Source organism: Saccostrea echinata, unplaced genomic scaffold (genome assembly GCF_033153115.1).
Source record: "Saccostrea echinata isolate AGI-Se365-2 ecotype Australia unplaced genomic scaffold, CSIRO_AGI_Sech_v1 ptg000010l, whole genome shotgun sequence".
Classification (NCBI taxonomy): Eukaryota; Metazoa; Mollusca; class Bivalvia; order Ostreida; family Ostreidae; genus Saccostrea; species Saccostrea echinata.
Genome location: NW_026889759.1, coordinates 14,223,968 through 14,238,617, shown reverse-complemented (window position 1 = coordinate 14,238,617; position 14,650 = coordinate 14,223,968). Strand labels below are relative to the sequence as shown.

At 34.1% G+C, this 14,650-nt stretch overlaps 1 protein-coding gene across 1 annotated transcript in view; it reads right to left on the bottom strand.

Moving 5' to 3' along the window:
- LOC133184462 (uncharacterized) overlaps positions 1-13,778 on the bottom strand; it is a 74,083-nt gene extending 60,305 nt beyond the window's left edge. The window contains exons 1-27 of the mRNA XM_061319552.1: positions 13,690-13,778; positions 13,462-13,530; positions 13,138-13,331; positions 11,102-11,179; positions 10,804-10,893; positions 10,094-10,204; positions 9,464-9,586; positions 8,564-8,731; positions 8,219-8,336; positions 7,892-8,031; positions 7,525-7,728; positions 6,350-6,484; positions 5,985-6,152; positions 5,685-5,899; positions 5,460-5,592; positions 5,207-5,301; positions 5,006-5,096; positions 4,710-4,841; positions 4,366-4,451; positions 4,003-4,246; positions 3,577-3,801; positions 3,157-3,276; positions 2,881-3,027; positions 1,792-1,980; positions 1,464-1,595; positions 1,171-1,350; positions 722-850 (exon numbers count right to left, since the gene is read on the bottom strand). Of these exons, the coding sequence (XP_061175536.1) occupies positions 722-850; positions 1,171-1,350; positions 1,464-1,595; positions 1,792-1,980; positions 2,881-3,027; positions 3,157-3,276; positions 3,577-3,801; positions 4,003-4,246; positions 4,366-4,451; positions 4,710-4,841; positions 5,006-5,096; positions 5,207-5,301; positions 5,460-5,592; positions 5,685-5,899; positions 5,985-6,152; positions 6,350-6,484; positions 7,525-7,728; positions 7,892-8,031; positions 8,219-8,336; positions 8,564-8,731; positions 9,464-9,586; positions 10,094-10,204; positions 10,804-10,893; positions 11,102-11,179; positions 13,138-13,331; positions 13,462-13,530; positions 13,690-13,759 (3,786 nt within the window). The 5' untranslated portion in view covers positions 13,760-13,778. The remainder of the gene's footprint in view (positions 1-721; positions 851-1,170; positions 1,351-1,463; positions 1,596-1,791; positions 1,981-2,880; positions 3,028-3,156; positions 3,277-3,576; positions 3,802-4,002; positions 4,247-4,365; positions 4,452-4,709; positions 4,842-5,005; positions 5,097-5,206; positions 5,302-5,459; positions 5,593-5,684; positions 5,900-5,984; positions 6,153-6,349; positions 6,485-7,524; positions 7,729-7,891; positions 8,032-8,218; positions 8,337-8,563; positions 8,732-9,463; positions 9,587-10,093; positions 10,205-10,803; positions 10,894-11,101; positions 11,180-13,137; positions 13,332-13,461; positions 13,531-13,689) is intronic.
- Between the last annotated feature and the right edge of the window lie 872 nt (positions 13,779-14,650).

The following is a 14,650-nucleotide window of genomic DNA, read 5'->3' as shown; positions in this document are numbered from 1 at the left end:
ATACTTTGTACCAAGTTTGGTTAAAATTGGCCCAGTGGTTCTTGAGAAGAAGTTGAAAATGTGAAAAGTTTACAGACGGACGGACAGACGGACGGACAGACGGACGGACGACGGACAAAGGGTGATCAGAAAAGCTCACTTGAGCTTTCAGCTCAGGTGAGCTAAAAATGGTACGGATCCTGTTTAAGATCTTAACTGTGTACATTACAAAAATTGGAAGTCTGCCTGGTGTCAGTTGATTACAAAGTACATGTATTGAGAACAGACACTGACTTGTCTGGGCTTGAGCTAAAGTACTTACTGAGAAGAGTGGCAAAGTACTTACTGAAAACAGAGACTGACTTGTCTAGGATTACTTACTGAAAACAAAGATTGAATTGTCCGGCTCATGTCAAAGTACTTATTGAGAAAAGATTATTTTTCTGGATACAAGCCAAAGTACTTACTGTATTGAATGATCTTGAGCTAAAGTACTTACTGTTCTGAGTGGGCTTGAGCCAAAGTCCTTGCTGTTCTGAGTGGGCTTGAGCCAATGTACTTACTGTTCTGAGTGGACTCAAGCCAAAGTACTTACTGTATTGAATGAGCTCAAGTCAAAGTACTTACTGTTCTGAGTGGGCTCAAGACAAAGTACTTACTGTTCTGGTTGGGCTCATGCAAAAATACTTACTGTTCTGAGTGGGCTTGAGAAAAAAAATTGGGCTTAAGACAAGGGACTTACTGAGAACAGAGACTGGCTGGTCTGGGTTGGAGATTGACGCAAAGAAACAGCCCCGGTACTGGACACCTGGAAGAACTGTATGGCCTGGCTGTCACCAGTAATGGAGTAAGACAGCTGGTTGTAAGGAGCCTGCAAGCAGGGAATTTCATTGAAAAAATTGGTAGCATACATTCATTACAAAAACATGTAATTACATTTTCCATAAATTAGTTCTACAAAAACTTCAAGAACTCTCAGCTAAGAAAAATCAGCTTCCAGGTTTGTACTTATGCTTTGGTAAATTCTTTCATTCAATTCAATTTGATTTATAAACATACCGTCAAGATCACAAATCAAATGATGAACAACAGAAAACTGAATTATGCAAGGCAAATTTACACAATTCTCTAACAATGTAGCACATATTAAAGTATACATGTACATCACTCAATCTATATCTTAGTACAGACCAGTGCATCAGTGTCTCTAGCCTGGAGGTTGACAATGGCTTGTCCAAGAGGGTAGTTCTCAGCAATGGACTGAACATAAGATGTTTGTAACCATTCTGGGCTTTGTAAGTTTCTGGTGACAGAAATGAACACTGTGGCATCTCCGGTCAGTCCTCCACCATCAGTTGCTCTAATGCGAAGCTACAAGTAGATCAAAGTACGCATTTTTTTGGTCTAAAAACACCCCTAAGAAGAAGATTTACAGTGTAAAACTTCATAAACTACCAAAAACTCTAAAAATCTCTCTTTCTTACAGTATATGTTGCTGAGTTATCCTTTGTCAATATGTCTCTAACAGAAATAAGGCCACTGTCAGGGTTGATGTTGAAGTACGAAATAGCAAGTCCATCTCCAATGACTGAGTATTTAACTGTGTTGTATGGTGACTGTCAAATAAATAATTCAACAAATAAGCAGAATGAATGACAATAAAAAACAAAAGTCTCTGATGAGATCCTATTTTGAGAATGACCCTGTTTTGAGTTTTTGCTCAAAATAGGATCATGACTGATAATTTTTTGATCCTTTAATTTCATTGACATTATAACAAATATACATGTACAATAATTTGATAAAACTGACCACTGTATCCCCATCAGTAGCAGTGACAGTAAAAACACTGGCTCCCACATTGAGACTCTGGGCTATAGTTGTGGCATACTGTCCAGAGTTTGTGAATACAGGACTCTGTGTGTTTCTGGTGATACTAATGGTGATTGTTGCCGAGTCACTCTGTTGAGGTGTGCCTCTATCTGTTGCCGTTACTGTCACCTAAATGGATATACATAATGATAGTAGAAATGTTTGTTTCAAGATAGGGTATTACCAGGTATAGGTTACTGTCACCTGAATGGACATTTTGATAGTATAAATGTTCAACTTATTTACAAAATAGGGTAATTTAAAAAACAAAACCCTATTTTAAAATGTACAGGTGACTCGAGATCTCTTGAAGTTCAAGGGACCGCAAGAAAAGTTAGAGAGATCGAGGGTTCGAGAGATAGAAAGTGAATAAAATCCTGAATTTTCAGTTCCGATCATCACTGTTCTACTATTATAAATATGGAAGTATATGTTGATAATGTCATTGCACGTTTTCATTTGTATTTTACAGGTATTTCACTTGATTTCAACAACAATGATCGTATTTTGAATAAATAAAACAACCTCTTTAAGTTTCAATATTTATTTGTTCTCATTTCATGATTACATGTACATGAAACCAGAATAGCAATCGTCGGTGTGGCTATCCCCCGGGCTTGATCGGGTCCTTCACTATATTTCTCGTATTAAATCAGTATTTAATTCTCTTGTGCAATGTTTGTCTTACTAGAATTATGTAGACTCTAATAAAACTTCATAATCTATGGAAAATTATTTACACGTCTCTTAAATTATTTTCTAAAAATTATCGTCTCGCTGTCAAGTCAAAATGTGAAGCAATTGGTTAATAATTTACCAATTATAACCAATTAATTACACACGCACAATCAAAACTTCGAGAGATAGAGAGTAAAAAACAATGAAATGTGTGTAACGGGACCCAGGTCTTGGTTCGAGAGATAGAGAACTTCGAGAGATTGGAAGTTCGAGAGATCGGAGTTCGAGCCATCGAGAGTCACCTGTACTTTATGTAAACATGAAATAATGGTGAAAAGTAACATCTGTTACCTGGTATGATGATGGTCTGTTAACATCTGAGGTGAAGAGATTTTGTAGGTATAGTACTCCATTGAAAGGATTAATGTAAAACAAATCATTCCCTGTGCCTGGATTCACACCAGCAATGGCAAAGTCCACTCGACTGTTATCTGTGTTCTAAGAAACAGAAATTCACTGAGACTTTAAACATTGTCTTAAAAAAATCACTTTTTTACAGTAATTACAGTTTAAATCCAACGAATAAGATTTACAGAGCAAACATAATTACATTTTACAAGAACTTACAGGTGTGTCATTGTCGGTGGCATCAAAGTTTGCAATTTCAGTGTTAATGCTGGCAGTTTCAGGTACAGTTATTGTTGTAGATGGTGTGACAGAAATCTGTGGACGGAAGTCATTCCTATCCTGAAATGAAACATTAATAGCACCTCATTATTAAATGCAGATCACATAACAAATTACTCCACTCAAAGAATATTATTCATTGACTTTATGAGTGGAATTTTCAAGTGAAATAAAGGTATGTATGTGTACATTATTTAAAATTTGCTTTGCTTTCAATTACAATAATTAAACTTTTGCATATGACTTTGTCAATACATTTTTTACAATAAGAACAAAACTTGGAACCATCATACCTCACTAATAATACCCAGCAGTAAACATTTGTCATAAAATAAAAATACAGTGAAAGCATTCACATACCAGAACTGTGATCTGGACCGTGGCAGTTGCACTGCTAATAGCCGTGTTCTGACCATCTGTAGTGGTCACGAGGAACTGGTAAAACTGCTTAGTCTCAAAGTCCAGAGAATTCTTAGAGAATATGCGACCTGTTCCATCCACTGTAAAGGCAAATCCATCAGAACCCTGGGTATTTCCATTAATGATGACATACTGAATGTTAGGGATTGCATCAGCATCAGCAGCCTAAAAATAACAGTCAAGGTCATTCTCATATCATTCAAATTCAAAAATTCTCTTTTTAATTTAAAAAGTGGTAATCAAAAAATTTAAGTGCTTCATTTATTGCCATCACTGCTGCCTTCGATCGGTAAATGAGAATTTTCTTTTTTCTTTCAGAAAATCTCTTTAACAGTGTTTCTCAGATAAACAACACAGTATTTTTACCACAACTTGTAGGATGCTCTGGCTAACGACATTATTCTCTGGGACAGACACTGCATAATTTGTCTCTGTGAAGATTGGAACACTATCCTGGGTGTCCTGAACATTAACAGTGACAGTAGCAGTACCAGTGCGACTAGCAATAGCACCATCTCTGGCTAGCACCAAGAAGTAATGAGTTCTCTGAGTTTCATAATCCAGGGGCTGTAGAGTTGTTATTGCCCCAGTATTGCTGTTAATCGTAAACCTGCAAACACATTTTTAACAGATGCTTTTAGATTCATATAACAAAAACCAGTATTTTTTTGCTGAATTCAAGAAATCAATTATGTAAAATTTCCAAGGAAGCAAGAAGTTGTTACTTACAGGTTTTGGAAGGTATTGGGTGGAAGTGGTTGAATGGAGTATGAAATAGCAGAATTTGGTGTTCCTTGTTGATCAATATCAGTTGCCTAAACATTTAATACAAATATTCTTAAGTGGAATATCTATCATATGTATTTTTATCAGTCAGTACATGTACTTTTAAAAGGCACTGACAATGTCATTCATGTTTTTTTTTCCTTTACATTCAAATCTGCTACATTCAAATGCGAAAAACATCTTTATCGTTTAACAAAACAAGTGAATGGAATCAGACAGGTCATAACTGAAAATTTAAGATTTGTTTCAATCAATTCAATATAAAAATGTCATAAAACAAAACTTACAGTAACTGTTCCAACAGCAACCTGGCTAGATTGTCCTTCTTGAACACTGAATGAATAGATCTGATTGTTTAAGAATGTTGGGTTGTTGTCATTAATGTCCATGATGGAAATTGACAAAGTTGCAGTGGCACTCTGAAACACCAATGAAACATACATGTATTTTATAAGAAGTAAACCTTAATAGTTCAAAAAAATTCTTTTTAGTTTTCATACAAAATAAATCAATTACTATTTATGATTTTAATATATAACTAAATGTAAAAGAAATATGAAATCTCTTCATGTTTAAAGCATACCCTGCTTGTAGATGTTTCTCTGGCAAACAAAATCAGGACATAATTGGGTCTTCCTTCTCTGTCCAGAGTATTTCTTGTTGAAAGTATCCCACTGAAATAAAATGCAAATTTATGCATTGCATTGCATCAGTCTGTTCCAAACAGCAAACTTTTAAATATATCGGTACACAAACAACTGAATAATCTTTGAATTGTACATACTTTGTTGAATTCATGACAAAGTCAGAAATCTGGATATTGTTGAAGGTAATGTCTTGCATGCTGAATGTTATCGTGTTTCCTTCTGGGTCAGAAGCCTGCAAGTATTCATACAAATAACGTTATCTTGTTGCTGCATATTTCATTTGTATCTCCATTTAATTGTAAATTAATGTTTTTTAATAAAACTTTGCACTTTGTTTCCTAAAAAATTGGGACTGTTCTAGATAAAAATAGCAGTATAATTAAATCTTACAGGAGAAGCAAACACTGAGGCTCCTACAGGGACTCCCTCACTGACTCTGATGTTGTATGTACCAGCTGTGAATGAAGGACCCTGGTTAACAGCTGTCCCAGTGACATCTACCACAATTACTGTTGTAGCAAACCTGAACAAGGGAATTAAATTTAAAAAAAAATCATTTATTTCCCTTTTTTTATATTTACAGATAAGACATTGTTCAATGCAAGCTGAAGATACCTTTGATCAAGACCTGTGCCCCCATCAGCAGCCCTGACTGTGATGGTATACTGCTCATCTCCAGATACACTCCCAATACAGTCCACCAATCCAAGAGAGCCACTGATTCGGAACTTACTGATGGCATTATCATTGGCATTTTTAGAGTTACTGACTGCAGTTATAGAGTAAGAAATCTGGCCAAATATTCCTGTATCTGCATCTGTTGCTTGTACCTGAAATCATTAACAAAAGCTATTTTGGTATCACTTCAATCACCTTCATTTATTTACATAGTCCAAACTCATTTAGAGGCATTACCGTTGCAACAGTGACTGCATTACTGGGTGTGTAGCCTCCTGCACTGATGGTGGCCTGGTAGGCAGCAGCTGGGAATAATGGAGCATTATCATTAGCATTGAGTACATTTACTGTCACTGTAGCTGTGGCACTGCGTCTCTCTATTGTGTTAGCTTCTCTTACAAGGACCTAAAATGAAGGACAAAGGGTCACACTGGTAGTTGAAACATGCACAGAATGAATTCTTATTTACCTTCATACCTGTAGATGTGATTCTTGATTGTTTTTATTATAAAACTTAACATACTGCCTTTTTTAAAAAATTTCCATACCTTTTATGATGAGTGGTGAAAGACATGTGATTAAAATGTGCAGTAAAATCTTACTGTGAATGTAAACTGTGAATCTGTCTCAAAGTCCAGACTACCAGCACTAATCAGGGAAATGAACCCCTTACTGTTCACTGTAAATACATTGGATGAAGGCACGAAAAAATAGGTCGGGTCTGGGTCTCCAGGTAGCTGTAATGAACAAGGTTTGTTTTGTCAATATTTGGGATATGATTTTTCCTTAATACTGTGGAATCATCAAAATTCGTGGGGGCCAATTTTCATGAATTGCTTACATTTTACAGGTTTGTGGGGACGTAATTTCAAGTATTTACTCATATCCACAAAAGGAAATATGATTTTGAAACCCTAGTATATTAATTAGTGGAGAATGTAAATTCATGAATGAAGGGTACCCAGAAATTCCACAAATATTGAGCCACCTCAAATCTAATGATTCCACAATATGCATGCATGTATATGTAAAAAAAAAAAAAATCTATCCTTCCTCCACATCCAAATCAGTTACATATAAGCATTGAATTCTTATTTTTGGATGTTGTCGGTCCTATAACACACCTGGCCGTGCCGACAAATTGAATACTGCGCTAACGCGCGGTATTCAATTTGTCGGCACGGCCAGGTGTGTTATAGGACCGACAACATCCAAAAATAAGAATTCAATGCTTATATTTACATTCTCTAATTTTCTCTCTTCAAAATTGTTATTTCGTTAATCTTCATTATGAATTTAGCGCCTTTCAAAGCTGGTGTGCTTAATAGACGTAACAGCCGTTTGGGACGTCGGAAAGTTAAATAACGCAAATGAACATTGCGAGGGAAAAAAATGACAAATAATTTTTGATGCAGAGTTGTTGTATTTTTACGATAATTTAACAGGGTAATTGTTTTTAATTAAATTGAGTCAAAACAATATCCATTTTGGTGTTCCTAGAGTATTGAAAATGCATATAGTTCCTACTGTGTATTCCACCGTGCGGTGACAAGGTTTCGCGTGTGTTATAGAGATTTGAACGTCGTAGATTTCTAATGGATTTCATAAAGAAAATTACACTGAATGTAAATATATATTTATAATTTTTTACTACAAAGCATATTGCTTCTTCCCTTAAAATAATTGGAAAGAAATCTATCATACCAAGTGAAGTCAGACTTCATCAGAGGTATTGTGAATATGCATTACAAGGTAAAAGAAAACAAGATTTCCATACCACATCCTGGTCTGTGACAACCAGCTGTAGTGCATCTGTACTGCCCTGGGCTCTCAATGGTGTTCCTGCATCAGCGTCTTCACTAATCGTACCAATAAAGCTACCACTGGAACTTGTTACAACTGGGTCAAAGTCATTGGTTCCCGAAACGATAATATCCACTATAGCACGAGTACTGCGCCTATGGCCAGTCTCTTCAGAGGCCTGTTGGAAAGCAGAAAAAAAGACAGTTATTATAACCATTAGCATTCACCTATATGAATATAAAATTCTTAATTTTTTTTTTCTCATCTCAGTGCATATAATTTCAGAGTTATATAAAGTGAGCAGTGTTTAACATATTTGAAATCTTAATTCTCCCTCTCACCCGTAATACAAGCTTCAGGGTGCCACCAACACTAGCTCTGTTAATGCTCTGGGTCTGGGTAATGAATGCAGAGTAGAAATTTGACCCAGTCTGTTGTTGAGTTTGCACAGAAAAGAATGATGTATAGCCACTTGGCACAGCTATTCAAAATAAAAAATGAAAAAATCATATAGATATACATGTAAAACAATCCATATCTCAAATTTTGCTGAGCAGGTAAGAAGCACAAAATGTTTTTTACTTGGAAACTTTTTCTAGACAAACATATATGAACTGGTTACTTATGACTAACTTATAAATAACTTTCTGTTCAATAAAAACACTAACTTGTTTCAATATCAAACACAATAGGAGCATTTAGTGTGTCCTTGTCTCTGGCTTGAATTGTCACTGCCTGGTTAAATGGAGTTTGTGGAGGGTAAGGGAAGACAACCAACTGGCTATTCTGAAAAAGAGAAAATTACCATACATTACAGTCAAAATCTGTCTCCACACAAATACTGAATCAAACAATATGATAATAAAACATTATGCTTATGTACCTACGTGTATAATAAATTGCATATGAAAGGCATGAAGTTATATCATAGCCATATTACTGTCAATCTGATAGTGTGCTACATCAAACAATGTTTAGAAATCACAGTAAGTAACATCCAATAGATTATATACCAGTGTTGTTGACGTCACACTACTTGTGTAGCGAGGATCAAAACAGTAACCACTGTATCTAAAACAGGTTGAATATTCAAAGGCTGGACCCAAATCATCCCCATCTATAATGGTCACTGAGAAAAACTGTGTACTGGTCCTCCTCTCAGCTGAATTCACTGGATTGTCCTATGAACAAAACATCAACAATTAGCTTATACTGTCATTCAATTGCAATTAAAACTTCATTGCAAAATTAATAAAACTTTCCCATTGTTATTTGCATAAACATTAGTTTAGATTCATTTTTATCATGTATCAAGGAACATTTGGGATTGGACATTACAAGTGCCATAACTCCAACTCCCCATCAGTTCATATCTGGTAAAATATTACCGTGTCTAATATTTTTCAAATATCAATTCAGATTAAATGTTTACCATTGGTTCCAATTTGTTCACAAATCCAGAGGTGATTTGAATTTCCCTTGATAGACAAAAGGTGATATTTTCCAAATTTTCCAATTAATTGTGGAGCATGTTTGGTTAACATTTACTCCCTGAATTAGTATAAAAGCTAAAATACTCTTATTATTTCATTGAAATTTTGGTCCAATAAAACCTTGTTCAGTCCAGTAAATTGGTCATGTGACCATACTGAATTCCCAGTTTTAGAAAAAAAAGTATAGATAACTTTGCACGGAGTGACCAACATGTTTCAATAATCATGACAAACTGCATGGTTATCTAGTTGGACATTATAATTTAGATTTTAATGATACTAAATTACAGATAATGAATAGTAAATAATAATTATTGATAAATTATTTCATTTGCATCTGGACATGACCCACTGAACAAAAAAAATGAAAAATTTTCACATGATTCTTATTAATGTAAGTTTAGGTAATCTTCTACTCACTGTTGCTTGAACTTGAATGGTGTACTGCTTATTCTGGTTTGTTAAACCTTCGTAATCCAATGTTTCTCTCACAGTCACCACTCCTGTTGTTGGGTTGATGGCAAAAAATCTACTACCATCACCCTGTATCAACAAGCAGTAAATTTATCTATATAATACCACAATTACGGTACATGTAAAAGCCAAAGAAAGCTTCAGAGTTCTTATTTTTTTTCATATATCTGTTACTGTGGTATGAAATATGCTTGAAGATTTCCTATGATATAGAGGATAGAAACTAAGAATTACATGTATATAAAGACTAGACACAAAGAAGTATGTGACTATTACCTTTTTTCCCTTTAAAAATGTCATTTAATTGGCTTTACAAATACAATTTAGCATTTAAAATACAGTAAAACACACTTATAATGAAGTGTCAGGAAGGACAATTTTGCTTCGTTATAAGCATACTTCGTTATATTCAGTAAGTTTACAATATATTTTAAAGTCATGGGGAATGAAAATCACTTCCCTCTCAGCGTCAATTCATTATACGCATGTTCGCTATAAGTGTGTTTTACTATAGAAACATGTAAGCTAATTGTCTACATTTCAACATTTACTCTGAACTTTCATATAAGTACTCACAATTGTGCCATCTCCAGAAACAAAACTATAAGAGATTTGTCGATTGTTGATTGACTGATCAGCATCTGTAGCAGTGATCTGTTGAAAGACTGTCTGCCCAATAGGTGTCAACTACAATAAAATAATCCTTCATGAAAGACTTGAAAGTACAATTTTATCTGTAAATATTCCATTTCAACACAAATGTAAACAAACAAAAATTTGAAAGGAAAACTTTGTTCTTTTAAATATTTCACCATGATGTCTATGTACAGGTACGCTGATATATTTTCCATGCATTACTTTTGGGTTAAAATTTGCTGAAAAAGTGAGCTCTACACAAATACATAATGCCTAATGGTACATGTATGTTTTGTACCATCAAAATTTGTTCTTTCTGATAAATTTGCACTTAAAACAACTACATGTAAGATTTTTAGCTACTGTTAGCATTTACACTATTGTTTGTCAATTTTTAAATTATAAATCATCTTGATTTCACAAAACTTCATTTTCATGAGCCAGTAATATAATATTCTTGAAAACTAATTTTTGGATATCATTCAAACAATAACAAACTTACTTCATTTTACTATTCATAACAACTTTATTTTGGTGTCAAGACAATCTCACAAATTTATGTGAATATATAGTTAATTTGCAGTGATGTTAATTTTATTTCATTCCTAAGTCTTACTTAAAACTGAGTACATACAGTCAACAAAACAAACCTCATTCACAGAAACAGCATATGGAGTGTTTTGGAAAATAGGACTGTTATCATTCTGATCCACAAACTGCACCACCAAGGAGTACGTTCTCTGGAGTTAGATTGATAAACATGTATATTCAAATGCAGTGATTACATATAAACTATTAAAGTACATTTATATTATCTACATTTATCTTCTACATGTAAATCAAGATACAAAATTCAAAGAAAATATGACTTTAATATATCAAAATGTTCTAAATGCAATTAATCAGAAATATATACTATGTCCAGAAGTTGATTTAAGAATTTTGTACCGTAGTTCCTGTCCCAGTAGTACATGTGAGTGTGAACGTTTCACTGCTTCCAACACTCCTTGCCGATAATGTATTTCCCTGTGAAAAATAAATATTGAAAATAATACAGTATATTGCCATAGATGAGTCAAAATTTCATTTTTACACTATATATTTCATAGAAAAAACATTTTTAGCCTGGTTCATTACTTATATAGCAATAGCCAGCTTTTGTCACAGTATTAAACTGAATACACTGACTCATCATAGCTAGATTAAGTTAACATGAAAAAAGATCATACCTATTCTCAATTATTGTTAAAAGTATAGCATAAACACAAATTAAGAAAACATAAACTGAGGATTTCTTAAAAAATATAAATAAACATTTAATGGTAAAGCATTTTCTTCCATGTTCAACTGATTCAGGGTTTGACATTAACTTTTATAAGCACTAGACCAATCGGGCTACTTCCGATAATTTTCCATAGCCCTGGCCATAAAATCACTAGCCCTGACCAAACATGCAAATTTATTTCTTATAATCGAGAATTTTAATGAGGTAACTTTTGAAACCATATTTAAGAAAGACATCGTCTTTTGTGCGTGTCAATATTTTTGACAGACTGTTCAACAGTTCCCAGCCAATGATTGAGTTTGGTTTATCGGGATATTCGAGTATTATAAGCCTTAAAGAACATTAATTAAATAAAATGATTATCCTAAATATTAATAAATTTAAAACTGTACTATACGTAACTATTTTAACCATACTGATACTGAACGATAGTAGTTTCAACTGTGACTTGCCAATTACAGCCGTGGCTAAAAATAGCGATTGTGTTATGCGGGTTCTTTTTTTCCCTTCATACAGCAATATGGCTTTGGAGAAAGAAGAAAATTTCTTTAAAAGTTATTAGATTATTTATTTGAACATCGAACTGGGACTTTAATAGTTATTTTATCAACACGACCAATCGGTCTAGTTCACATACATTTTACACGACCGGACCACTCATTTACTAGACTGGGTCTGTCGGACGTGTCTTAGTGTCAAACCCTGTGATTGATAATTTTACAAAGAGATGAAAAAGGTTTTCATAAGTCCCCTTGTCTGCATCAACATTTGGTTAATTCCGGACATGTAAGGTTATTTTGGACCTTGTTTAACTCAGATCAAGGTATAAATTAATGCCTCAAACTATAAATTTGATATTTTGTCTACACTGTAATATTTAATCAAATTTCATATGATCGTAATTCTTTTGACACTTTTTACTATTTTATATTGTAGATGCCATCGAAGATATTTTTCTTTCGTGGTTGCTAAACATCTCTTGCTAGCGACAGACAATATATGTTCCTCAATAATGTATAATTTTTCCCAAGACTTTGCGATTGAAATATTGTAACTTTAACAAGTTTTCTCACAAAAAATTGAGATACTTATTCGTGCAAATTCCAGAGGATGGTATTTACTAAATAATCCTCTTAGAAAGACACTGGAATTGCTGACAAAATAATGTTTGGTTTATATAGTTATATAGTTTTTAGACATTATGAAAACAGTTTAGGAATCATCAGATAATAATAATTATAAATATCCCTGGTATATTATGAAGATCGGAATACAAAAACAGTTTTTTGAGAAACAAATCATCAGACCTGAAGTATAATTTTTTTTGCATTAGTGTCATTACTTATATGAGCCTACAGTTCTTAGTGCTTTTAAGTATGTGGATAAAAACTTTATTGTGAGACAGGGTTTTCAATAAGTTGAGGCAGGAGGCAATTTATCACAGTTTCAAGATGGGAATTCTTTGGTTCAGATTTCATGATTGGCAAAATACATTTTTGGAAATAATTCTAAAGCAGCCTCTTCAAATTCACAAATTCATCTCTCCACATTGAAATAATTGAAAGCCCTGGTGGGGTCAATTTTATCCCCATTATCATGATTTTTTAAACTTATAATAATTATGTATAATTGTTCAACATTTCTTGATTTTATAATGACTTGATCTTCCCCATGTTCCCAGGTATAAAATAATACATACATCTCTATCAACAGGTTGATTTAGACGAAGATAAATTCCGGTAAAGCTATTTGGTGCTGTCGTGAAAACGAAGTATGTATTCGGATTAAATGTTGCAGTCCCTTGAGATAGCTGTAAATTCAGCCCTCCCTGGTTATAGGTTCCACCAATTCTGATTTGCTTTGTGTAGAAGTCTGGATTGTTAGTTAAAAGATCTGAAAAGGATAAATGCAAGATCTTAATTCTTTATCAGTTTATGCACATGTATTGTTAGTTATTTCAGTCCTTCATAATTCATTAGTTCATTAGCTGGACAAATATCAATGAATATCGTAGATATCTTACTTTGATCGTCTGCTTCAGGGACTTGAATTGTTAATGTATTGCCGTTGATGACATCCAAGGGCTGGCAGTCTGAAATTTATAAAGACAGTCAAATGATAAGTAAATATTATATCACTGGAACAACAAAATCCATTTTATGTATTTATCAAAATAATAATGCTAAGTATCTTCAAATATGGCGGCAAAATTAAACGCTTTCCGATCCCGGGGTTAATAATGTTAAAGTACCTTGAGCTTCTGCGACCGTCCACAGAAAACAAATGACGAAAAGGCCCCTCATTGTCGCACCGCCTTCCATGGTGCGGCTATGTAGACCCGCTCTGTGCTACAATAATGACATTTTGATAAAAATCATATATTTCTTTACATGCGCGTATCCCATTTCCCAAAGGTGTTAAAAAAAAAAAAAAATCGTGGTGGTGATGGTGGGGTCCACGTTCTATAGGGAGGGAGTGGGTTCCAAAGTCATTTTTTTTACTTGCTTCAGTATATATTCTTTTAATAACTCTGCAAATTCCTGTGGGGGGTCCGGACCCCCCCCCCTTCTAGATCCGCGCATGCTTTAACTTTCTTTTTCATGTTCATTATTCATGAGAATTCATGGGAATGATTTTTCACAATAAATCTAGCCATTAATCACGGTGAGAGTTATTTCTCTCTGACTAAAAAAGGGGGGGGGTCAATAGACCTTAAATACAACGTGAAATACTCAAATTGAATCTTACAATCTGTTAGCTAAAATATTACAAAGGATCGTAACTTCAATAATTATACGAACGTTTTTAATGAATATGCGATATAATGCATGGGCGGATCCAGGAATATTTTTTCCCCTGGAAGGGGTTAATACCCACTCAACAACAACAACAACAAATCCCACTCAGAAATATTTTGATAAGCAATACAGAAATATTTTGATAAGCAAATAAATAAAACAAAAAACTTTTCGGGGATTGAAGAGGGAATTAGTTTGGTGACAGGTTGCAAATTTCCTTCTTATACAAGACACTTCTCACTTATATACAGGAGGTCCGTGTTTCTTAGGGTGGTTCCAACGTTTTTGTAACTTTATTAACTTCATAACGCTGAAAATCCTAGTAGATCCGAACCACACCCCATCCCCTCTAAATCCGTGCATGTCAATGGATATATGTTGTTGACAGCATGGAGACATTTCAAGTCTCGATTC